The following is a 24,738-nucleotide window of genomic DNA, read 5'->3' on the forward strand; positions in this document are numbered from 1 at the left end:
ATGAGAACCACCTTTTTTATGGTGGTTATGATTTTTTTGTATAAAGCACAATTATTTTCAAATTCCTTTTTTTGAATGCTTTTGACTCCTTTCTTTATCCCCCCACTACTTGGCTATCCGTTAAACTGAATTGTGGGTGTGGTGAGGGGTGTATTTATAGGCATTTTGAGGTTTGGGAAACTTTGCCCTTCCTGGTAGGATTGTATATCCCATACGTCACTAGCTCATGGACTCTTGCCAATATGAAAGAAATGTATTTATCAGGTAAGTTCTTACATAAAGTATGTTTTTTCAATCTTTGGCCTTAAAGGGACAGTTAACACCAGAATTTTTGTTGTTTAAAAATATAGATAATCCCTTTATTACCCATTCCCCAGTTTTTTGCAAAACCAACACTGTTATATTAATACACTTTTTACTTCTGTGACTAACTTGTATCTAAGCATCTTCTGACCGCCCCTAATCACATGACTTTTAGTTATTTTGCATATAGTTGCATTTTAGCCAATTAGTGCAGTGTCTGCCACTTGCCACAGGCGTGATCACAATGCTATCTATATGGCCTACATGAGCTTGCTCTCCCCTGCTGTGAAAAGTAAATAAAATAGAGGCGGCCTTCAAGGGCTTAGAAATTATCATATGTGCCTCCCTAGGTTTGCTTTCAACTAGAATACCAAGAGAACAAAGCAAAATTGTTGATAAAAGTAAATTGGAAAGTTGTTTGAAATTACATGCCCTATTTGAAAAATGAAAGTTTTTTTTGGACTTGACTGTCCCTTTAAGAGAATTTTTTTCCCCAGTATAGTCTTTCTGCTGATTATCTGGGATGAGGGTTGAATAGCAGGAGGTGACTGAAAATGGGCCCTAATGTACCATTAGTTAGAAAAATATTGTTTTGTTCTGTTTTGTCTCATCTTTTTTTTTTTATTAGTTTTTGCATCTATGTATCTCTACATATTCAGCTTCGAAATAAAGGACTGTCAAAAGTCTTTGTAGTATTTAATAGCATATAACCTTAAATTTTATTATGCTTCCATATATTTCACCTATGTTATTTGCATGAATATATTTTTGCTGTATAAATATGTGACGAAATGTAACAAACTATATTTATAAGTTATATGTTTCGTTTTGGAGATGGTTCTTTTTTTCTGTATTGTTCTCTTTGTCCCTAGACTACGTACAGATGATATAATTTATATTACTAATCATTCTTGGGACAACTTTATTTTTTTGGAGAACATCTATACACCTTATATGGGTTGACAGCATACGTTGATAAGAAAATGTGAGGCCCACCTGTTGATTGTATTAAGTCGCTATGTGATAACAGATTCATTTATTTTGTTCCTCTTCTCCTTGTATCTCCAGTACTTGACATGCTTTCTTTTTTGTGTAGACATATTTGTTGCATATAATATAAATAATGTTATATGACGTCCTTTAAACTTTAATAAAAAAAGATATTAAAAAAAAAAAGAAGCAAAATAGGAGCCTCCTGTCTTGCAATTAAATTTGGCTATTACTTCAAGGGACATGAAACCCACAATTTTTCTTTCATGATTCAGATAGAGAATACAATTTTAAACAACATTACAATTTACTTCTTTTATCTAATTTACTTTTTAGGTATCCTTTATTAAAGAAATAGCAATGCACATGGGTGAGCCAATAACACGAGGTATCCATGTGCAGCTACCAATCAGCAGCTCCTGAGCCTATTTTGGTTTGCTTTTCAATAAAGGATATCAAGAGAATTAAGCACATTAGATAAAGTTAGTTAAAATAGCATGTTCTTTTGAAATCATGAAAAATAAAAACTTTGCTTCCTGTACCTTTCTGGTTTTTTTTTTTGTGTGTAAAATTTGAGTACAAGTTTGTATGAAATAACTTTACTGAAAAGACGTTTGAAACAGTGCACATTGGCCCTCTCATTCTATTACACAACAATGGTCCCTCTGATCACGTACATGCTTACCCAGACATCCTAACTCTCCTTGAAGTTTAGAGAAGTCTCCCTGATTGTAATAGCGGCTCCCTGATGCCAGCAAATGGAATGCAATTTCCCTGAAACTCCAAATACATGTGGCCCAAATCCGGAAAAGTGTTTCTTTAAGGAATGCCTTTAGTTGTTGGGACGTTATAGAACCCACAAAGCATGCATCAGTAACCAAAAAGCCCCCATTGATTTTAATAAAATAAAACACAAATACTACCTTATTTACTGCACGTAATTAAACGTCGTATTCTAAAATATTTAAGCATTCAACAAGCGTATGATCACTGGAAAATAGGTTTGTTGTATGTGATTGTGCAATAAAGCTACTTTTTTTTACCGTGATTTTAGAGGGAAGCTACTTTAAAGGGACAGTTCACCCAAAAACTTTCTCCCCTTTAAATTATTCCCAATGATCCTTTTTACCTGCTAGAGTGTATTAAATTGGTTGCAAGTAGCTCCTTTACTCATATTTCAGCATTTGAAATAGCTGATTTAGCTTGTGGTTTCCCAACCTATACTGAAAGTTTTGATACTGGCGTATACGCTATTGACAAGCCTAAGTAAACACAGCCAGCAGAAGAGATTACACCCTCAGTGGGGGTCATGATAGTTAAGTAATAAAATGATAATGTTAAATTGTTCTCTCTATGTATTGAGCTTTGGTGTCCCAGACAAATATAAGATAAGGAAGCAAGTCTGTGTACATAAAAGTGATAACATAATGAGATCTGATATTACCTGAAGCTCAACCCATTGTAATAGGCTGTGGTTTCAAAGCATAAAACCAACTACTTCAGATACACAAATAAACCCGAAAATGCAATTTCTCAAATATTTTATACTCTGCAGTTGGTATAACAAGTCATTTAAAATACATTTATGGAAAAAACAATTTTACAGTGTACTGTCCCTTTAATGATGTCTCTATCTTATTTAGGGTTTCAAGGTGTCCAAATATAACGGGAGGGGGTGGAGGCGCAGTAGCGGGTGAAGCCACCTCCCTGAAATTAGTTTTTCAGGTTGGGATGTCTGCTTACTACAAATAAAACTCCCCCATCTAAGACACGCAAATACGCAGTAGAAAATGCGGTTAAAAAGAGAATAAGTGTGTATACCGCAAAAGCTGCAGTAACGTAAAGACGAGTAAGACCTGTAAGACCATTTAACACGTGTAATAAAACCTGTCGGACCATATTTGATCCGTCGCATATGTAAATTACAGCCACACCTGTACTGTTAACATACACCCAGCCTGGTAGGCCAAACCTTTGTTGTCATGACAACGTTCCCGCCTCTCGCTCGGCCATCTTGTATCGAGTCACGTCCGGAGGTAGCGTCACTTCATTTCCTGGAAGAAACTGTGAGTAATGAAACCTGAATTATGTGTCCGTATGGTATATAGACATGTGTTTGAGGGGTCTGGTGGCGATCATAACGATATTATCTTAGTGATAAGATGCTCCTGTGAAACTGGCTGCGAGTTAGTAATATTAAAATAACCGAAAGGTTGCCAGAGTGTTCCGAACAATTGCTTTGCAGTACGTTGTATCCTCCGACATCAAAGGAGTCAGTGTGATTTAAATAGGGTTGTTGTGTAGATTTACTTAGTGCAGGTCGGTACGAATTAAGAATACGGTAAAAAAAATACGTTTTATAGGGTATAGAAAGGGATATTTGGTTTAGGTAAATAACATCAATAAATACAATGGATTTAAGGCCGAGGGAGTGGGAGTGTCCTCGTCTGTTTTTTGTTATAGTCGATCTGTTTTTTTTCTTCTTCAACGGAAGCCGAGTGTGACGCAACATAAAATATGTAATATAATTTACTACATTATTTGGCTACGTAGTTACCTACGTTTTACATCTAATGCGTTGTTTGTGTCTCGTGTAGAAAATATGGGTGAAGTAAAGGGGGAAAAAAGTGATTAAACATCAAACAATATTTTTAGTACTGTTGTTGCCCATCTATTATGTAGAAAAGGTGGGTTGAATGCATTTATCAAGTGTTAGATATTTTTGAAATTACTACTAAATCGATTTGGAGAGAAATGATACATTATTGACTATCTGCCAAATATATATTACCATTGAGCGTGTCGGATTGTTATTGGAAAACTAATATTCCTTTACTACCCAATTACTGTCTCTAAACAACATCAAATAACATTTGAAACGCGTTTTTGTAATATGTGCGTATTTGAAAAAACGTTTCTTAGAAAACTCATCGCAATCTTGCATTTTTGTTTGTACAGGCCCCAATAGCATAGTAGGTCATTAACATCTGCACGGCACTGGCGCTCAAATGCAGCACAATTGTGAAATACACAGCATTGCTCAATCAGATTGAAAGTAATATTCTAATTGAGTTTGCTGTTACTGCTAACATTGCTGCGGGAGTTGAAATGTGTTGCAACATTTTCTAGCAGCTAAAGGGAGTTGGAAGAGGCGTAACTAGAAAACACAGGGCCCAGGTGCAAGAATCTAAGAAGGCCCCTCCCCCCTCCAAAAAGGTGAATTTAATAAAAAAAAAAAAAAATATATATATATATATATATATATATATATTAAATTTAACAAAAAAATGTGAATCAGATTACATGTCTGCAAAATGAGGTACCCTGTGCCCACAGTCTGTGGGATGGTTTGGCCCCCTATTACTGTGTGTGTATATATATATATATATATATATATATATATATATATATATATATATACACACAATATTTAACCCCCTAGTACTGTATATAGTAAGTTAGTGACACAGTCTGTAATCTGCCGGTGAGATGGCTGGCCTGACCCTACCCGCCCAGTACTTTATAAAGTGACCACAGTAGTCAGTGACATAGTCCAGCCCCCCCATACTGTATATAGTGGTACTGTATAGTGACACTGTTTAACCCACCAGTACTGTATATAGTGAGTCAGTGACACAGTCTGTAATCTGTCGGTGAGATGGCTGGCCTGACCCTACCCGCCCAGTACTTTATAAAGTGACCACAGTAGTCAGTGACATGGTCCACCCCCCATACTGTATATGGTGACACTGTTTACCCCCTGCCCCCCATGCTGTAGTAACAAGGACTGTAATTTGCTGGTTCCACAAACATACACACATACTACATGCATAAATACACACAGTCACATACATATACACACACACACATAAACACCAATGGGTAAAACAGAAACACTATAACCCCTGTAGTCATGTCACACTCACATGATATCAGTGCAGGCAGTGGTAGATTTTGGAATAGACTAGATCTCTGCACATGATATCTTGAACGAGCACAGATACAGCGATCAATCTGTCCTATGGACTAGTTGTGCACAAACACACACTTCCTGTTAATTTTTATACTTTTTTTTTTTTTATTTTTTAATTATTTAAATAATGCTCTGTCATATGCATGATAATGTTTAAACGTGATGCTTACTTAGGGAACCTCAATAACACTTGTCAAAAATCAATCGGTGACAACTGTTAGGTGATACCTAGTACTATAATGCAATACACTTATATTATCAAAAATGGTTCTACTGAAAGGGATCAGTGTTGCAGTAATAGCTTTTTTTTCTTTGTACTTGCATTCAAGCATGGTGCCTGCTTAGAAATCCTACATTGCATAGGCAAGTAATAACTTTTCATTGTTGCTGACACATACTTATCAGCATTGGCATATGTACATAGTTATAAAAAAAATGGTACTTGAAATGCCTTTATGTAAATATTACATTTGAGTTTGTCATTTCAATTACATTTGTGTGTATGCTTAATTTTTATATATATATTCAATACACTAGTTTTCCAGTTTAATAATACAAATGGCTATGATTTAGTCAATTTTGGTAGAACCGCATTTCAGATTTTTCACCTGTGGTGCCAGTAAGAAAATGTTTAGAACTTCTGTTAATCATAACAATATATTATACCACAATTTAATCATACTAGAAATAAGTAATTATTTAGCAAAATAATTGTAAAGAAAACCTACATACCTTTACCCAGAAACATATACATTGTATAAAGACAGAACATAAATAGGTCCATTGCAGTTGGGTGGTATATTGCACTGGTGTGCCATATTTTGACTTTAAAACCTTATGCTGAATACCCCTGTTCAGCTTGGTTGTGGTGACCACCTATAAATATAACTTTCCTTTTGATCTTAGCAGCTAGGATGACCAAACTTTATTTAAAGGACCATAATACCCAAACCTTTTTTTAGTTTGTATGTAATTAAAGTAAAGGTAAACTTTGAATGAAAGTCCATTTTAAAAAAAATACTATTAAAAACAGGGGCACTTCCATTCATCAAAGTTTACAAATCGGCCGTTTTGATTAAAAACTTACCTTTGTTTCTTTTCACAGCTACAGCAGCTTTCCCCTCCTGGAAATCCTCTCTTCACACGTCAGCAATGACTAATCCGGCTTCCTCCAATCATGGCTTTCCCTCCAGGGTGGTTATTGCATGAGGCCATGCTGTGATCGGAGGAAGCCGATGACGTGTGAAGAGAGGATTTCCAGGAGGAAGAAGCTGCTCTGGCTGTGAAAAAAACAAAGGTAAGTTTTTAATCAAAACGGCTGATTTGTAAACTTTGATGAATGAAAGTGCCCCTGTTTTTAATAGTATTTTTAAAAAACAGACTTTCATTCATTAAATTTTACCTTCACTTTAACGTTTCTTTTGCAGTCATCTGTTGAAATATTGCCTTATCAATCCTATGCAAGTCTTATAGGTATTGTATTTTTTATTTGTTAGCCCATGCCCACTATATCTCATTATCTATGACCCAATAATTGTACCTGTTCTGGGGCAGATGAAGGAGCGATCGTGTCCATATCGCATGCGCAGTGGCTCAATTTTGCAACCGAAATCTCACATTATCTTCTTGAAGCGGTGCAAGATTTTCACGTGTTGCAGCAGGAGTTCACTTGCGTGCAGGGGCGTGCTGCTTTCAAAGCTAAGGGATTCCATTTTGAAATTGTAATCTCACGTGATCCTTCAAGTGGCGCGAGATTGAGCTAAATACAGCTATTGTTGTGGCGGGAGTTTGCACAGATGGTCACGTGATCGGCAATAAGGGTAAAAAAGCTTTTAGTTTTTTGCAGAGTGCACAGGCTATTAGCATACATTTACATAAGTTTTGATTAGCTACCTATTCCCCTAGAGTTTATCAGCGTGAATCAACAGCTTGAGCTGAGAAGACAATAACAGTGCAGTAGAGTTTATAATTTGTTTTAAAAGAATTTTCAAATATAATCATAAATGATTTATGTAAAAAAAAGTTTTTTTTAAAGTATTATGTCCCTTTTTTAATATGAAGATCTTGGCACTAGGGGGAAAACTGACCGCAGGCAATATTACATTATACCCACACATAAGCCATAAACGATAACTCCTTAAAATTAGATTCACATTGTTTAGTTAACAATGTCATTGAAAATGAGTAACTATTAATGATTTTATTTTAATGTGTATATACTAATCTAATTGATACAATTTAATACAATTACACTTGCTTTTTCTGTGTAGGCCACAGAAAACCCTGTTTCATGTCGGGCTTGCAGACTGTACCTTGGATAGTTTAGAGATAAGGGGTTGGGGGGAGTAGAGTTATAAAAATAGTACCAGGTTTTACATGTATTTACTAGTGCAAATGATATTCAAAATACTAGAATTTTAGATTTTGTAAAGAAGCAAAACCTGGGGTGGATTACTCCCTGAAACAACTGACAACAACTAGACAAACTAGTTGTAACTGAGAGTACAACAAAGTTTTAAAGAGAGAGTAAATCCACTTATGTATTATCAAACTTTTACTCTACTAAATTCATAAAGTGTTCAAAATAATAAAATCGTTCCCAATCATTCATTCATTAAAGTTTATTAATTCAGCTAAGGGACTCACACTCATACAGTAGCAAAAGCTGTGAATTAAAACCACTTAAACTCTGTGGTTTGCATGATAGCCATTAAGTAAATATATTCACTGTTAAGTATCCTCAATCCGTTAGAATTAAAGTTAACTAAGCCCTTACAATCCGAGGGCTATATTAATTTTTACATATAGCAATAAAGGATTAGAGGATATAATTTTAACCACTTAGTAAATTAATTTTCCACAAGAGTAAGCAAAATTAAAAACGGACAACAGGAGAGACAAAGCTGCCCCTGTCGGACCCCTGACGCTCGTTTCACAAACGCTTCCTCAGAGGGGGACCTTGGGTAGCCCTGACCTAGAGATATGTATGATATGTGCCAGTTTAGAGCTTCTAAGGACTATTATTGCAATTGCCTATAAACAAGGGACATGAGATCTTTCACTGAAAACTGACGCTCCTTTTTCTAAAGTTTTATCTTTATGACTCTGTCCTTTTTATATGGAGGAACAATAGGATTCATTAGAGATCATCTATCATGTAGTAAAATGCCTGTGGTCTAGAGATGCAGTTGATTGCTGTTTCGTCAGAGATTGTCTTGCATTCCCTTGGGCAAGAAAATGTTCAGTGTAGAGAGGATGTGGGGTCATTCTCTGTGCACAGGAGATAAAGTGGAAGCTTACTGCCAGATATTCACTCAGAAGACAGAGCAATATGTTAATTGGAGAAAAAATAGTTTCATCCTTTTTTTTTTTGTGGTATTATCACTCCTTGATCCTGGACTAATAGATAATGTGTTTGAACTTTTATAAATAAGTATATCTAGCCTGCAGGGTCAATACAATATTTGGACAATTTTATAGAAATGCTTTGTAAACCTATAAAGAGCATTAATATTTACATATTAAAAAGTAACTGTTTTAAAAGAAGAAAATATATTGTTTCCTCACTAAAATGGCCATAATAACGGAAAACAAAATAATACTCTAATTTGATAGAGCATGTCATTTAAACACTAGCGATGCCTCATCTCTGTGTTTAACCCCTGCAAAGGTGTTAAAGTGATTGTAAACTTTAATGAACTAAAGCCCAGTATCAAAAAATAATCTTAAAAACAGGGGCACTTTAATTCATTAAAGTTTACAAAGAAGTATTTTTTTAAAATAAGCGTATCTTTTGCGTTATGGTAAACATAATGCCGGTCCTATGCCCACATCTCCTGCTTTCTGTAGCAGATCTGACGAATTTGGCTTCCTCAAATTGTTGCGTACCCCACAAGCTGGACACAAAGGATATAAATATATGTATTACTTCTAACTTTTATTGCAAAGCTTGACTAATTTCTTAAACAATTTAGAAGCCAGACAAAAAAATTAAACTGGAAATTGTAGGTATTCTTATGATATATTTTATTCTTGGCTGCTAGTAACACATGATGGTTTAACCTCTTGGTTGCTTTTAACACCTCTGGTTGTTATTCAGTAGTATTCTCAAACTGATTTAACGCCTTTTTGCCTTTTGCACACATACAGCAGTAGTTTATTCATTGTTAGTAACACACAAATATAATTCAGCCTGAAACACATGCAGTAACTCTTTTCTTCTTTACCTGTAAGAAATAGGAAGTCGCTGTACTAAAGGGACAGTACACACCAATTTTTATACAACTACATGTAATAGACACTACTATAAAGAACAATATGCACAGATACTGATATAAAAATCCATGTATAAGACCATTTAAAAACGTATAAGCTCCCAGCTTAGCTCTGTTGAAAAGGTTTGCTAGAACACCCACTGAAAGTGGGTATAGCAAAAAAGACACTCTTTCCCCCCCCCCCCCCCAGCATATGAAAATACTCTTTACACTAACAGGTGCAAGCTGGAGTAGGTATTCCTTGTGGCAGTGCAGTGTACAGTTGTATCAAAGGAGGAAGAGTGTGCTAAGCTTAGCTGCCACATGAAGACGAGGAAGCTAGGCAGAAATGGCTGTATGAGTTGGTGTCAGAAGGGATGGGGGAGGTTTATGACCCCAGCACCTTTTTTTCAGGCACCACATTAGGGATAAAGCACATTTTTAGACACCATGATGGGCCCATGGAGCTAAGTGTTTATTCAGCCCTTTTATAATATATTACAACATTTTGTTTTCTCCACTTTCCTGCTGTGCTGAAGCATGTCTCCCCATAGAAGAGTGAACTGTTTTCATTCAGACAGTTTGCCTAATTGGTTTGTGTACTGTTTTTAGCTGATATTTTACAAATAGACTCTAGTTCAGCAAATCAATGCAGATAATACTAATAAAATCACAATTTATAAACATTTGTGTTCAGAATGTAAATGTGCTTTGTTACTGAAATATGATATTGTATATATAAAAAGTGATAGTGTAACATATTAAATTTAGTTTGTCATGTATAATAAACATTTGTCCAGTATTTATAACTTTTTTTTTTTTTTTTTATCAGTTTTGTTAAGAGGTAAAATGAGTGGTTGTAGAGTCTTCATTGGTAGGTTGAGTCCCCATGCTAGAGAAAGAGACGTGGAAAAGTTTTTCAAAGGATATGGTCGAATCCGAGAAATTAACTTAAAGAATGGCTTTGGGTTTGTGGTAAGTGTAAGCTATCTACATGATAATTATTTATTGGTGTGTGTGTCGTGCTTGTTTTGTAGCAGTTATTTTTTTGTTCATAGATTTTTGTAGTGAGAGGTCTGCTGTAAAAAAAATTTCTGCCATGGGATAGAAGGGAGGGGGCATAAGGGATTTGTTCTCATAATCATGTGACCTATTCTGAAATTGCCAGTGAGGGATGAAGTGGCAGCTCACTCTGCCTGTGACAAAAGTGAGACACAATGCACCTTCATAATTTTTAGTATGTGGTTTTACAAGGGGTCTCACAGAGAGGCCAGGTATCATTTAGGGGTGTACATGTCTCACTCAGGACTTCCTGTAATAAATACACTGACCACAACTTCCTCAAAAAGTAGCTCTGCACTGATGTGAATTGTGAAAGTTGGCAAAATATTATTTGGTATTTTAATAAATTGTTTTACAAGCTAAATAAAATATGGATAATCTTTTGGTTCTTCTTCATAACAGGAATTTGAAGATCACAGAGATGCTGATGATGCAGTTTATGAACTGAATGGCAAGGAGTTATGTAGTGAAAGGTATATTTCTTTAGTGTCAACTTATGTGAAAGGACATGAAAGCCACCATTTTTTCTTTCATGTTTTATATAGACAAGTGTTCTGGTATTCTCAATTCTAGTTGTCAGAATCCTTAAAAGGCCTGATTTTTATATCATCTGACCTAAAGCACCGGTGAACTAATCAGCTGATGGGTGAGAGCAAGTTAACAGCCATGGTTACTGATCAACTGATTATTTCACTTGTGCTCTAGCTCAGATATGTAGTGACAATCTGGCCTGTTTGGGGTCCAACAGTTTGGAATTGAGGATCACTGATAAAGAGTACAGTTTAAAAAAAAAAAAAAAAGAGAGAAATTTTCCAATTTACTTAGTCCTCTTGGAATCCATTGCTAAAAAAAAGCAGGTAGGCTCAGGAACCATTATGCATTGTGCAAATTTTGCTGCCCTCTAGTGGTTAAAAACATTCTTGCAAAACTGCTGCCATAACGTTCTTCAAAAATGCTTGCTCCTGAGCCTACCAAAAGAACAAAGTAAATTTGATAACAGAAGTAAATTTAGAAACATTTTAAAATTATATTCTCTCTCTGAATCCAGAAAGAAAATGTTATGGTTTCAATTACCTTTTAAATAAGTTTTATATAGATACTGATGTATTCAGTTAAAAGATTTTAGATTAATTTAAAATTGACTGTGCATAAACATGTAAAAAATCTCTTCACTGCATATACTTGTTACTTACAACAAATTGTATTGTATTATTTTACATTGCTTTTTGCATAAAATCTGAATTGTGCTAATATTTGTAAAGAACATGAATTATACCTGGTGTACTTAAAGGGACAGTCTACTCCCGAATTTCTATAGTTTAAACAGATAGATAATCCCTTTATTACACATTCCCCAGTTTTGCATAACCAACACTGTTATATTAATATACTTTTTACCTCTGTGATTACCTTGTATATAAGCTTCTGCAGATGCCCCCTTATTTAAGTTCTTTTGACAGACATGCAATTTAGCCAATCGGTGCTGAATCATAAATAACTCCAGGGGTGAGCACAATGTTATCTTTATGGCACACACAAACTAGCATTGTCTAGCTGTTAAACTCTCAAATGCACTGAGATAAGACGGCCTTCAAGGGTTTAGAAATTAGCATATGAGCCTACCTAGGTTTAGCTTTCAACAAAGAATACCAAAAGCACAAAGCAAATTTGATAAAAGTAAATTATAAAGTGGTTTAATATTCTCTTTCTGAATCATACGTTTAGTTGTGACAAGACTGCCCATTTAACATGACTTCTGACCGTTCTTTTCTTTTATCAAGGGTTACTATTGAGCATGCAAGAAATCGCAGAGGAGGAGGAGGTGGAGGAGGAGGAAGAGGAGGAGGAATGATGGGAGGAGGAGGTGGTGGTGGAAGGTACCCTATGCGCTTTGGTTATCGTCAGTCAAACAACGGTGGACCTAGGTATTATGCTAGAAAGTGTTTAATATAGTTGGTCTTAGCTTAAAACAACACTGCAGTTGAAAATACTCTATAGATCCTATAAAGTACACAGTTTAGAAATCTGACATCTTGATACCAGGGAGAGCGTTATCTTAAAGGGACAGTCAACCTAAAAATAGTTTTGAGAGAGAGAGATCATTTCCATAGATCATTATTTACAAATGTAGCCCAGTTTTGTAATCTATTCAGTTTGCAAGTAAAAGCACTTACTGTTGGTGTCTGTCTGGCCCCTCCCCTATCTTGTCATCAGTGACATCATGATCTTCGTGTGATCCCTGTAATTTTTCTATCTTTCTCGCAACTGGATTTAGCGCATGGGCAGTGTGCCTATTGTACTGAAGGGGAACTTTTGAACACAGGAACAAAAACGCTGGCTCATTATCTAAGCGGTTCATAGTTGCGGCATACCAGTGTCCTGTGCAACCCTCCGGCAGCAGTTAGCAGTTCCCAGATTGGATTATATTGCAAATTATATCTTAAGTCTCTTCCACTGTGTTCTACTTATTTGGCAGCACTGGTTAAAGCAGGATAAGACAGGTGTCCCCAAGATCCATGTTAGAGGATCGTGAAAATAAATTTTAAACTTGGTAGGAAAGATTTTCTACATTAGAGCATTTTCCTATTTGCTTCCATTTCCTGCTAGACATTAGCATTAAAGGGACAATCAACATAAATAGTTTTAACGTATATCTATAAAGTTGCCCTAGATCGTTTTTTCCAACTATATGCCAGTTTTTAACGATTATCCGTTTTAAAGTTAAATCACTTTTCCCCCCTGCTGCCGTTTTTAAAATGTCTGTGTAGCTCCGCCCATTTTTTATCATCCGTGACATCATTAAAATCCTGTGTTCCCTTTAATTGCTTTAAGTTACTCGTAACTGTTTTTCACGCATGTGCAATGCGCCTATTGTACTCTGGCCCATTGTGTGAGCGGATCCTATTTGCAGCGTACCTGTAACCATAACAGGGGTGCCTGTTGTCATTAGTGCTGTTTCACGGACATGTCACCCAGAGGGACACTGACTCACGTGGAACTCACAGTGGCAAGAGCATGAAAACATACAGACTAGGATAATATAGTAAGCGCTCCCTTGTTCAGATAGGCCCTCTGAGGTGGTAACATACTAGTACCAGGGGGATGAAGATAGTTAGGGCCTTGAAGAAGGTTACCCATACAAACTGCGGTGTGTGTGTATGTGTATATATGTATATATTAGGGCTGCAACTAACTATTATTTTCATAATCGATTAATCGGCCGATTATTTTTTCGATTAATCGACTAATCGGATAAAGAGAATCAATAATAGTTTTCTATGTTTTTAAATAAAATCCACATAATGAGTGTTACAAATATAAACTTCAGACTAAAACTTTACATTAACACAACTGTTTCTTCAATTTTTGAGCAGCAGAGCACAGTTTTATAATTAAACAAAACAAAACCACAAACTGTTTGAAAAGAGGTAGAACTAGAAAGAGTTAGACTATCACTGTTAATAATATTCTGTTATTCACTCTTTCAGAAACTTTGCATTGAAATGCAAAAATCTCAACATGTCCACATGCTTCTGGCTAAGTCTTGTTCTCTGTTTGCAGCTATATTTCCTGCAGCAGAGAAGAGGCACTCAGTTGGTGTTGAGGTGCTTGAGATGTATAAGAAGGGTTTTGCCAATTTCACCAAAGTGGGATATTTATCTTTGTTAGCTCTTGACCAATGCTAAGTGTTTTCTACCTGGGCAAGGGGCCTCTCAATAAAGTAACCCTTGACTTCATTCTAACATAAAAATATCTTGAATATCTATATGCAATGGTAAATAACCATCTGTAAGGTTAGGGGAAATATCTAGTCCGCTCTAAAAATAACGAATATATACTTATAAAGGTTGAATCTGGTACATATCACAATTTATTAAAAATATAAAAAAACAAAAATCAAAAGCGCTAAGGACTGTATATCAATAACAGGACAAAGCCTTACACATTTATTTATACAGTACATATAATTAGCAATAGCAAGCAATACGCTAATAATTGTGCAAACAGATAATAGTGCACATCAATTTAAATAACTCCCATCAATCTAGGGGCAAGGTGTAAACCAGTGTTTTTCAACCAGTGTGCCGTGGCACACTAGTGTGCCGTGAGAGATCCTCAGGTGTGCCGCGGCAGACTGACAACAGTGCGGGGATGTCCCTCTTTCAAATTTTGAAGTATTGGGAGGTATGTGACAGGCTCATCAGGCATCATTTACAACCATGACATTGACATTCATTCACAGACAATCATGATTGTTTGTGAATGAATGTCAATATGTCATGTATAGTTTGTAGGAGGCATGGCAAGACAGCACAGTACATATATATATATATATATCTCCTGTATTAGGCTTATACAGGATAGGTTGCAAATAACTGGTGTAAACAACAAGCTTGGCACTATATCATGAAAAGCATAGTTCCAAATCACCAGATTTAATATAAACAATACAAATGACTATTACATCTGGGTTGCACATAAGATTCGTTGACAACTATTTTCATAATCGATTATTATCGATTTATGACGATTAGTTGTTGCAGCTCTAGTGTGTGTATATGTGTGTATGTGTATATATATATATATATATATATATATATATATATATGTATGTGTATATATATATATATTTTAAATTCCAAAAGAGGAATCAGCTAGTGAATCCTACCCTTAGAAAGTAAAAAAGAGTTGCGCACACTTGTATGTACTAATTTTAAATGATTATAAAAAACACAATGGTTTAAACTAATAATTCTATTGAAATAGAAATGGTGTCAAGTGTGTTATAGTAAACAACCTGAGATGAAATAATCACTAATATAAATGAAGAGTAAACCTATATCTAAATCTATATAAAATAGCTAGATATTCATATAAATATATAAAAAAACATAAAAAAAACATAAACTTAAAAAGTCCAAGTAAAATAATAATTTATAAATAATTGAAATAATATGTAAAAAACAGTCTTATCCTTCTGATGGTATTCCTGAGATAAGTATGCAGGGAGATGATTTCAGTGCAGCTCATCAAGGTTCTGATTGAGTGATGTAGTACAGCTGTAGATATCTAGAAAGACAAGCGCACAGACACCTCTCATAGTGCAGATCAATTGGATTTATTTACAAAAACATTTAAAATACAACAAAAACTGTGGAAGGTAATCCTTACTCACAAATAGGACCTCAATTGAATGAGGTAAGATAAGACAGTTGGATTCTCAAAGTGTCCCCACTTATAGCCTGGAAAGCGCTGGGCTGTAAATCTCAATTTCGTAGATAAGGCTTAATAGCTTTCTTTCCGGTTAGTGTGGTCAAAGATCCTCATGTGCTTGTTGGCGATCAAAGATACACTTGATAAAGTTAGCAAAGTATGCTCAATTCAGAGCTATAAGATACCACTGTGATTCTCTTGTGATACTCAGAGAAAATTCTCAGCGTGTCTGTCGGCAGTGACGTAAGGTGGGCGTGGCCTTACGCGTTTCACGGTAAACAACCGCTTCGTCAGAGGTGTGTATATATATATATATATATATATATATATATATATATATATATATATATATATATATATATATATATATATATATATATATATATATATATATATATATATATATATATATAATTTATTCAAGTCGGATAATAAGCACTCGCTGGATTTAAGCACAGCACACTTTATTAGGCAGTGACGTTTCGGGGCATTCACCCCTTCTTCATATATATCTATCTATCTCTTAGGTGAAGGGAAGTAAAAATAAAATAATATGGTTGCATAAGTGTGCACATCCTTAAACTAATACTTTGTTGGAGCACCTTTTGATTTTATTACAGCACTCAGTCTTTTTGGGTATGAGTCTATCAGCATGGCACATCTTGACTTGGCAAGATTTGCACACTCTTCTTTGCAAAAACACTCCAAATCTGTCAGATTGTGAGGGCATCTCCTGTGCACAGCCCTCTTCAGATCACCCCACAGATTTTCGATTGGATTCAGGTCTGGGCTCTGGCTGGGCCATTCCAAAACTTTAATCTTCTTCTGGTGAAGCAATTCCTTTGTTGATTTGGATGTATGCTTTGGGTCGTTGTCATGCTGAAAGATGAAGTTCCTCTTTATGTTCAGCTTTCTAGCAGAAGCCTAAAGGTTTTGTGCCAATATTGACTGGTATTTGGAACTGTTCATAATTCCCTCTACCTTGAATAAGGCCTCAGTTCCAGCTGAAGAAAAACAGACCCAAAGCATGATGCTACCACCACCATGCTTCACTGTGGATACGGTGTTCTTTTGGTGATATGCAGTGTTGTTTTTGCTCCAAACATATCTTTTGGAATTATTGCCAAAAAGTTCAACCTTGGTTTCATCAAACCATAACACCTTTTCTCACATGCTTTTGGGAGACTTCAGATGTGTGTTTGCTAAATTTAGCTAGGCTTGGATGTTTTTCGTCATAAGAAAAGGCTTCCGTCTTGCCATCTACCCCAATGCCCAAACATATGAAGAATACGGGAGATTGTCACATGTACCACACAGCCAGTACTTGCCAGATATTCCTGCAGCTCCTGCAATGTTGCTGTAGGCCTCTTGGTAGCCTCCCAGACCAGTTTTCTTCTCGTCTTTTCATCAATTTTGGAGGGACATCCAGTTCTTGATACTGTCATTGTTGTGCCATATGTTCTCCACTTGATGACTGTCTTAACTGTGTTCCATGGTATATCTAATGCCTTGGAAATTCTTTTGTACCCTTCTCCTGATTGATACCTTTTTAACAATGAGATCCCTCTGATGCTTTGGAAACTCTCTGCGGACCATGGCTTTTGTGTAGGACGCAACTAAGTAAATGTCAGGAAAGACCTACTAGAAAAGCTGAACTTTATTCAGGGTTAATCGGAGGCACTGTAAATTATGGCAGGTGTGTGTGATGACTCTTATTTAACATGATTTTGAATGTGATTGCTTAATTCTGAACACAGCTACATCCCCAGTTATAAGAGGGTGTGCACACTTATGCAACCACATTATTTTAGTTTTTTTTGTTTACTTCCCTCCACCTTAAAGATTTCATTTTGTTTTTATATTGAGTTGTGTAGTTTATAGGTCACATTAAAGGTGGAAAAAGTTCTGAAATGATTTCTTTGTCTAATTTTTTTACATCACAGAAACCTGACTTTTTAACAGGGGTGTGTAGACTTTATATCCACTCAGTGGATATAAAAAGTCTACACACCTCTGTTAAAATGTCAGAACTTTTTCCACCTTTAATGTGACCTATAAACTGTACAACTCAATTGCAAAACAAACTAAAATCTTTTAGGTGGAGGGAAGTAGAAATAAAAAACTACACCCTTATACTGCACACCCTTAAACTAATACTTTGTTAAAGCACCCTTTGATTTTTATTACAGCACTCAGTCTTTTTGGGTATGAGTTTTTCAGCATGGCACTCTTCTTTGCAAAAACACTCCACATCTGTCAGATTGTGAGGGCATCTCTTGTGCACAGTCAACTTTAGATCACCCCACAGAATTTCGATTGGATTCAGGTCTGGGCTTTGACTGGGCCATTCCAAAACTTTAAAGGGACATTATACACTCATTTTTTCTTTGCATAAATGTTTTGTAGATGATCTATTTATATAGCCCATAAAGTGTTTTTTTTTTTTTTTTTTTTAATGTATAATTTCGCTTATTTTTAAATAACATTGCTCTGATTTTCAGACTCCTAACCAAGCCCCAAAGTTTTATGTGAATGCCGTCAGCTACCTTCTCCAGCTTGCTGCTGTTTGTGTAAAGGGTCTTTTCATATGCAAAAGCAAGGGGAGGGGGTGGAGTGTCTTATTTGCCACTTGCAGTGGGCTTTCCAGCTACCTTTTCAACAGAGCCAAATTGACAACTTCTAAGTAAGTTTTTAAACAGTTTTTATACTGGATTTTTATATCAGTATCTGTGCATCTTATTCTTTATAGTAGTGTCTATTACATGCAGTTATATGAAAATGAGTGTATACTGTCCCTTTAATCTTCTTCTGGTGAAGCCATTGCTTTGTTGATTTGATTTTGTATGCTTTGGGGTGTTGGTCATGCTGAGAGATGAAGTTCCTCTTCATGTTCAGCTTTCTAGCAGAAGCCTGAAGGTTTTGTGCCAATATTGTCTGGTATTTGGAACTGTTCATTATTCCCTCTACCTCAACTAAGGCCCCAGTTCCAGCTATTATATATTTTTTTTTATATTTGTAATGCAATTATAAGATATTAGGCAAGTATTTGATAATTATATTTTTTTGAAAAACAAAAATAGATAATCTGGATAAAATGTTTATAAACCACTTAACTGTGTACAGCATTGGAATGCTCTCCAGCCTTTGGGACATCCTATGACTGAAAAGGGCACCTAACATCTTCCTTTCGTTCTTAGTATACGCAGCTTCTTTTTATCCTCATAATCCCATTTCTTGTAGCTTATAGCTATGGCAGTGTTTCCCCTCCCTGTGCCACAAAATAGGTGATTTAGTTTGTTTACACAACTAAAAAAAATCAAGAGAAAAAGAAGTGTCATAAAATAAAGCGTGCTATCAATCACAGGGCAAAGCGACTATTTTGCGCTAACTAACACAGATTGATAATCCTCCCATTTCCACTATTGTTATTGTTCTATATAATTACATATCTATATCTCTATCTCTTAAATATTTACCAGGGGGAGAGTGGGAAAACAAATACTTGTAACTAAAGCCTCAAATTTTATTTTCATTGTATCATATCCAATATAAAAAAAAAGTTTGATATGTTCATATTTGTATACATCCTTTATGCTTGAGTGGATTGCTACTCTCCTGTCTGTGTAAGGTAACAAACGGTCATTAACCGGACCCTCCCCCCCATTCCTGTCTGAGCTAAAGCCATAGGGCTTGACTGCACTTTTTTGCATTAGGGCTGTGCATTAAACCTGTTACTGGTGGTTTAAAAAAATAACATGATTGTATATTAATGTTGCTTCATGAAATAATGACTTTATTAGCAATTTACGAGTGACAGGCAGCATGAATGGGCATACTTTGCAATAGGAGTGTATTGTTTTCAGTAAAGTGGGCAAATTGGATGGATAATGGGGATACATTCCTGTGAGTGAGAATTGAGACTGGAAATGTCTTGTTTCTTATTAAACAAGCAGTGTCTAGCAGTTAAGGGGAATGGCTATCAGCGAGTGGAAGTGTCTAGCAATTAATGCTAATGGCTAGCAGTAAATGGAAGCGAATCGGAAAATGCTCTATTGTAGAAAATCTTTCCTACCAAGTTTAGTTATTTTCACGATCCTCTAACATAGATATTGGGGACACCTGTCTCATACTGCTTTAAAGTGATGGTAAATTTAATACTTGTGCTCTATTCTATTTAAAAATAATATGAGTTTAATTCATTAAAATACACAAATTTAAAACTTACTGTAGTAATTTACATATAACTGTTTCTTTGCTACTGCATTCTCCGGCCGCCCTGAAGACTTTAACTAAGACACTAACTTTTTCGCCGTTGTCCAATGAAAATCATTGCACATGCACAAAAGATCCATATTTTTTTTTTTTTTTAAGATTAAAACATGCCAAAATGCCACTTGGACAATGGGGGAGGTCTTAGTGTCGGGGCTGCCGGAGCGTACAGTAGCAAAGAAACGGTTATATGTAAATTACTACAGAAAGTTTTTTAAATTTGTGTATTTTCACAAATTAAACTTATATTATTTTTAAATGTTACATTGAATGGCGCACAATACAAGTATTTACCATTACTTTAACCAGTGCTGCCAAATAAGTAGAACGCAGTGGAAGAGACTTGCCATATAATTTGCAATATAATCCAATCTGGGAACTGCTAACTGCTGCCGGTGGGTTGCACAGGACACTGGGACTCCTTCTTTGCAATGGTAGCTAAGTTAAATCAGTGCTAATCCACCTTAATCGAAGAGATAAGGGAGGCTTCTCAGTCTCTCTCAACTGCACATGCAAACAGAGTTCATGCTGAATATTAGTTTGTGATCGGTTAGCAAGGGTTCTTTAGTTCTGGGGGACAGGGAAATGGGTGAAATTGATAAACACAAAACAATATACCCGACAAAATAAAGCTGCAGTTTTCATTGCAAAATTATTCTTAGATATGAAGGTTCAAAATTATATAGTTTACAACTTTTGTGTTTAGATATCTAGCAGACTTAGCCTTGAAAAGTCAGCATTTCAAGTTATGAATATTAGAAATTGCTCAATTTTCTGAGCTTAATTACGTGAAAAGTGTACAAAATAATGAACGAAAATACATGCAAAGTTGTTTATGAATAAATATTTTATATACAAATCTTAAGGTGTTCCTATAATACTTAAAGGGACATGAAACCCATTTTCTTTTCTTTCGTGATTCAGATACAGCATGCAGTTTTAAGCAATTTTCCAATTTACTTTTATTATTCTCTCTTTATGCTTTGTTGAAAAGCAGAAAGGTAATCTTAGGAGTGTTCATGTGACTGCAGCACTATATGGCAGCAGTTTTGCAACAATATTATACATTAGCAAGTACACTAGTTGGAAACACTATTTCCTGTCATGTCGCACTACAGACATGTGCACGCTACCTATTTGGTTATCTCTTGTACAAAGAAGAAACATTTTTTAAGTGGTATGCTCAGTCTGAATCGGGAAAGAAAAAAAAATTGAGTTAATGTCCCCTTTAGAGGGTGTAGTAACAGTATGTTCCAACACAGTATTAATGCAAACAGAGGGTTTTTATGTAATCAGCAAAAGGTGGGACACATGTAGGAATTATTAGCATAACATGTACTTCCATTGCTGCAGAACTGTACATTTTTAACCCAATTTTTACTCCTTGAAACATTGTTACTTTAGTCTCTGTCAGTTTACGTCTTATCTATATAGCATTTCAGGTTATTCAGGGGGCTTAAAGGGACAGTCAACACCAGAATTTTTGTTGTTTAAAAAGATAGATAATCCCTTTATTACCCATTCCCCAGTTTTGCAAAACCAACACTGTTATATTAACACATTTTACTTCTGTGACTAACTTGTATCTAAGCATCTTCTGACCGCCCCTAATCACATGACTTTTAGTTATCTATTGACTTGCATTTTAGCCAATTAGTGCAGTGTATGCCACTAGCCACAAGCGTGATCACAATGCTATCTATATGGCCTACATGAGCTTGCTCTCCCCTGCTGCGAAATGTAAATAAAATAAAGGCGGCCTGCAAGGGCTTAGAAATTATCATATGTGCCTTCCTAGGTTTGCTTTCAACTAGAATACCAAGAGAACAAAGCAAAATTGTTGATAAAAGTAAACTTTTTTTCTTCTGTTAAGTGTGATCAGTCCACGGGTCATCATTACTTGTGGGATATTAACTGCTCCCCTACAGGAAGTGCAAGAGGATTCACCCAGCAGAGTTGCTATATAGCTCCTCCCCTCTACGTCACCTCCAGTCATTCTCTTGCACCCAACGACTAGATAGGATGTGTGAGAGGACTATGGTGATATATTTAGTTTTTATATCTTCAATCAAAAGTTTGTTGTTTTATAATAGCACCGGAGTGTGTTATTCCTTCTCTGGTAGAATTTGAAGAAGAATCTACCTGAGTTTTTTTCTATGATTTTAGCCGGAGTAGTTAAGATCATATTGCTGTTTCTCGGCCATCTGAGGAGAGGCAAACTTCAGATCAGGGGACAGCAGGCAGATTAATCTGCAAAGAGGTATGTAGCAGCTTATTATTTTCTGACATGGAATTGATGAGAAAATCCTGCCATACCGTTATAATGTAAACCCAGCCTTGAATGCAGTAGATGTAGCTGATATCAGGCTGTCATGTATGTATATTTTATACTTCTCTGGTTTTTAGACTGTATACATAGACTTAACCTAATTTGCAGGGACTTGCAATAGGTTTTAAATGACAATTAATTATTGAGGTAAAACGTTTTTTTGCTGGCATGTAAAAACGTTTTTTTCTCTGAGGTACTGGGTGAAAAAATGTTTTGGGCACTATTTTTCCACTTGGCAATAGTTTTGATTTAAATTAGAGCAGTTCACTGATCCCTCTCACTGTTATGTGTGTGGGGGAGGGGCCATTTTGGTGCTTTCACTATGCATCAGAAAAAACTCAGTCAGAGATTCATTTTCTTCCTGCATGATCCGGTTCATCTCTACAGAGTTCAGGGATCTCCAAAGCCTTTTTTGAGGGAAGTAATCATTACAGCAGAGCTGTGCTGATTGTATTGACTGTGATAAAAAAAAACAAAAAAAACGTTTATTTGTGTTTTTTTTTTCTGCTGCCTGGGTTAGTTATCATTTGCTGAGGGGAACAATCCTTTGCTAAAACTGTATATTCTGACAAAGATTGATGCTATAACTTAATTATTTTAACTGTTATAATATTTTTCTGTGCTTCTTAAAGGCACAGTTCGTTTTCATATTATTTGTAAATTACTTTGTAAAGTATTTCCAAGTTGCTGTTTATTTGCTAGTGTGTTAAACATGTCTGATTCAGAGGAATATCTCTGTGCTATATGTGTTAATGCCAAAGTGGAGCCCAATAGAAATTTATGTACTAAATGTATTGATGCTATTTTAAAAAACAGTCAATCTGTACAAATTGAACATATTTCACCAAACAACGAGGGGAGAGTTATGCCGACTAACTCGCCTCACGTGTCAGTACCTGCATCTCCCGCTCAGGAGGTGCGTGATATTGTAGCGCCGAGTACATCTGGGCGGCCATTACAAATCACATTACAAGATATGGCTACTGTTATGACTGAAGTTTTGGCTAAACTACCAGAACTAAGAGGTAAACGTGATCACTCTGGGGTGAGAACAGAGTGCGCTGATAATGCAAGGGCCATGTCTGATACTGCGTCACAGTTTGCAGAACGTGAAGACGGAGAGCTTCATTCTGTGGGTGACGGTTCTGATCCAAATAAACTGGACTCAGACATTTCAAATTTTAAATTTAAGCTTGAGAACCTCCGTGTGTTACTAGGGGAGGTATTAGTGGCTCTGAATGATTGTAACACAGTTGCAATCCCAGAAAAAATGTGTAGGTTGGATAAATATTTTGCGGTACCGACGAGTACTGACGTTTTTCCTATACCTAAGAGACTTACTGACATTGTTACTAAGGAGTGGGACAGACCCGGTGTGCCTTTCTCACCCCCTCCTATATTTAGAAAAATGTTTCCAATAGACGCCGCCACACGGGATTTATGGCAAATGGTCCCTAAGGTGGAGGGAGCAGTTTCTACTTTAGCTAAGCGTACCACTATCCCAGTGGAGGATAGCTGTGCTTTTTCAGATCCAATGGATAAAAAATTAGAGGGTTACCTTAAGAAAATGTTTGTTCAACAAGGATTTATATTGCAACCTCTTGCATGTATTGCGCCTGTCACGGCTGCAGCAGCATTTTGGTTTGAGTCTCTGGAAGAGACACTTCAATCATCCACACTAGATGACATCACACACAAACTTAAATTCCTTAAGTTAGCTAATTCATTTATTTCAGATGCCGTAGTACATTTAACTAAACTTGCGGCTAAAAATTCAGGATTCGCCATTCAGGCACGCAGAGCTCTGTGGCTGAAATCCTGGTCAGCTGATGTTACGTCTAAATCTAAATTGCTTAATATTCCTTTCAAAGGGCAGACCTTATTCGGGCCCGGCTTGAAAGAGATTATTGCTGACATTACAGGAGGTAAAGGTCATGCCCTGCCTCAGGACAAGGCCAAAGCCAAGGCTAGACAGTCCAATTTTCGTTCCTTTCGTAATTTCAAAGCAGGAGCAGCATCAACTTCCTCTGCACCAAAACAGGAAGGAGCTGTTGCTCGCTACAGACAAGGCTGGAAACCTAACCAGTCCTGGAACAGGGGCAAACAGGCCAGAAAACCTGCTGCTGCCCCTAAGACAGCATGAATTGATGGCCCCCGATCCGGGACCGGATCTAGTGGGGGGCAGACTTTCCCTCTTCGCCCAGGCTTGGGCAAGAGATGTTCAGGATCCCTGGGCGTTAGAGATCATATCTCAGGGATACCGTCTGGACTTCAAATCCTCTCCCCCAAGAGGGAGATTTCATCTGTCAAGGTTGTCAACAAACCCAACAAAGAAGGAAGCGTTT

The 24,738-nt window shown here is 36.3% G+C and overlaps 1 protein-coding gene across 1 annotated transcript in view; it reads left to right on the top strand.

Moving 5' to 3' along the window:
- Positions 1-3,218: 3,218 nt before the first annotated feature.
- LOC128645190 (serine/arginine-rich splicing factor 5) overlaps positions 3,219-24,738 on the top strand; it is a 62,907-nt gene continuing 41,387 nt past the window's right edge. The window contains exons 1-4 of the mRNA XM_053697998.1: positions 3,219-3,359; positions 10,352-10,494; positions 10,984-11,054; positions 12,363-12,506. Coding sequence (XP_053553973.1) covers positions 10,369-10,494; positions 10,984-11,054; positions 12,363-12,506 — 341 coding nt within the window. The 5' untranslated portion in view covers positions 3,219-3,359; positions 10,352-10,368. The remainder of the gene's footprint in view (positions 3,360-10,351; positions 10,495-10,983; positions 11,055-12,362; positions 12,507-24,738) is intronic.

This window comes from Bombina bombina, chromosome 1, assembly GCF_027579735.1.
Source record: "Bombina bombina isolate aBomBom1 chromosome 1, aBomBom1.pri, whole genome shotgun sequence".
NCBI lineage: Eukaryota > Metazoa > Chordata > Amphibia > Anura > Bombinatoridae > Bombina > Bombina bombina.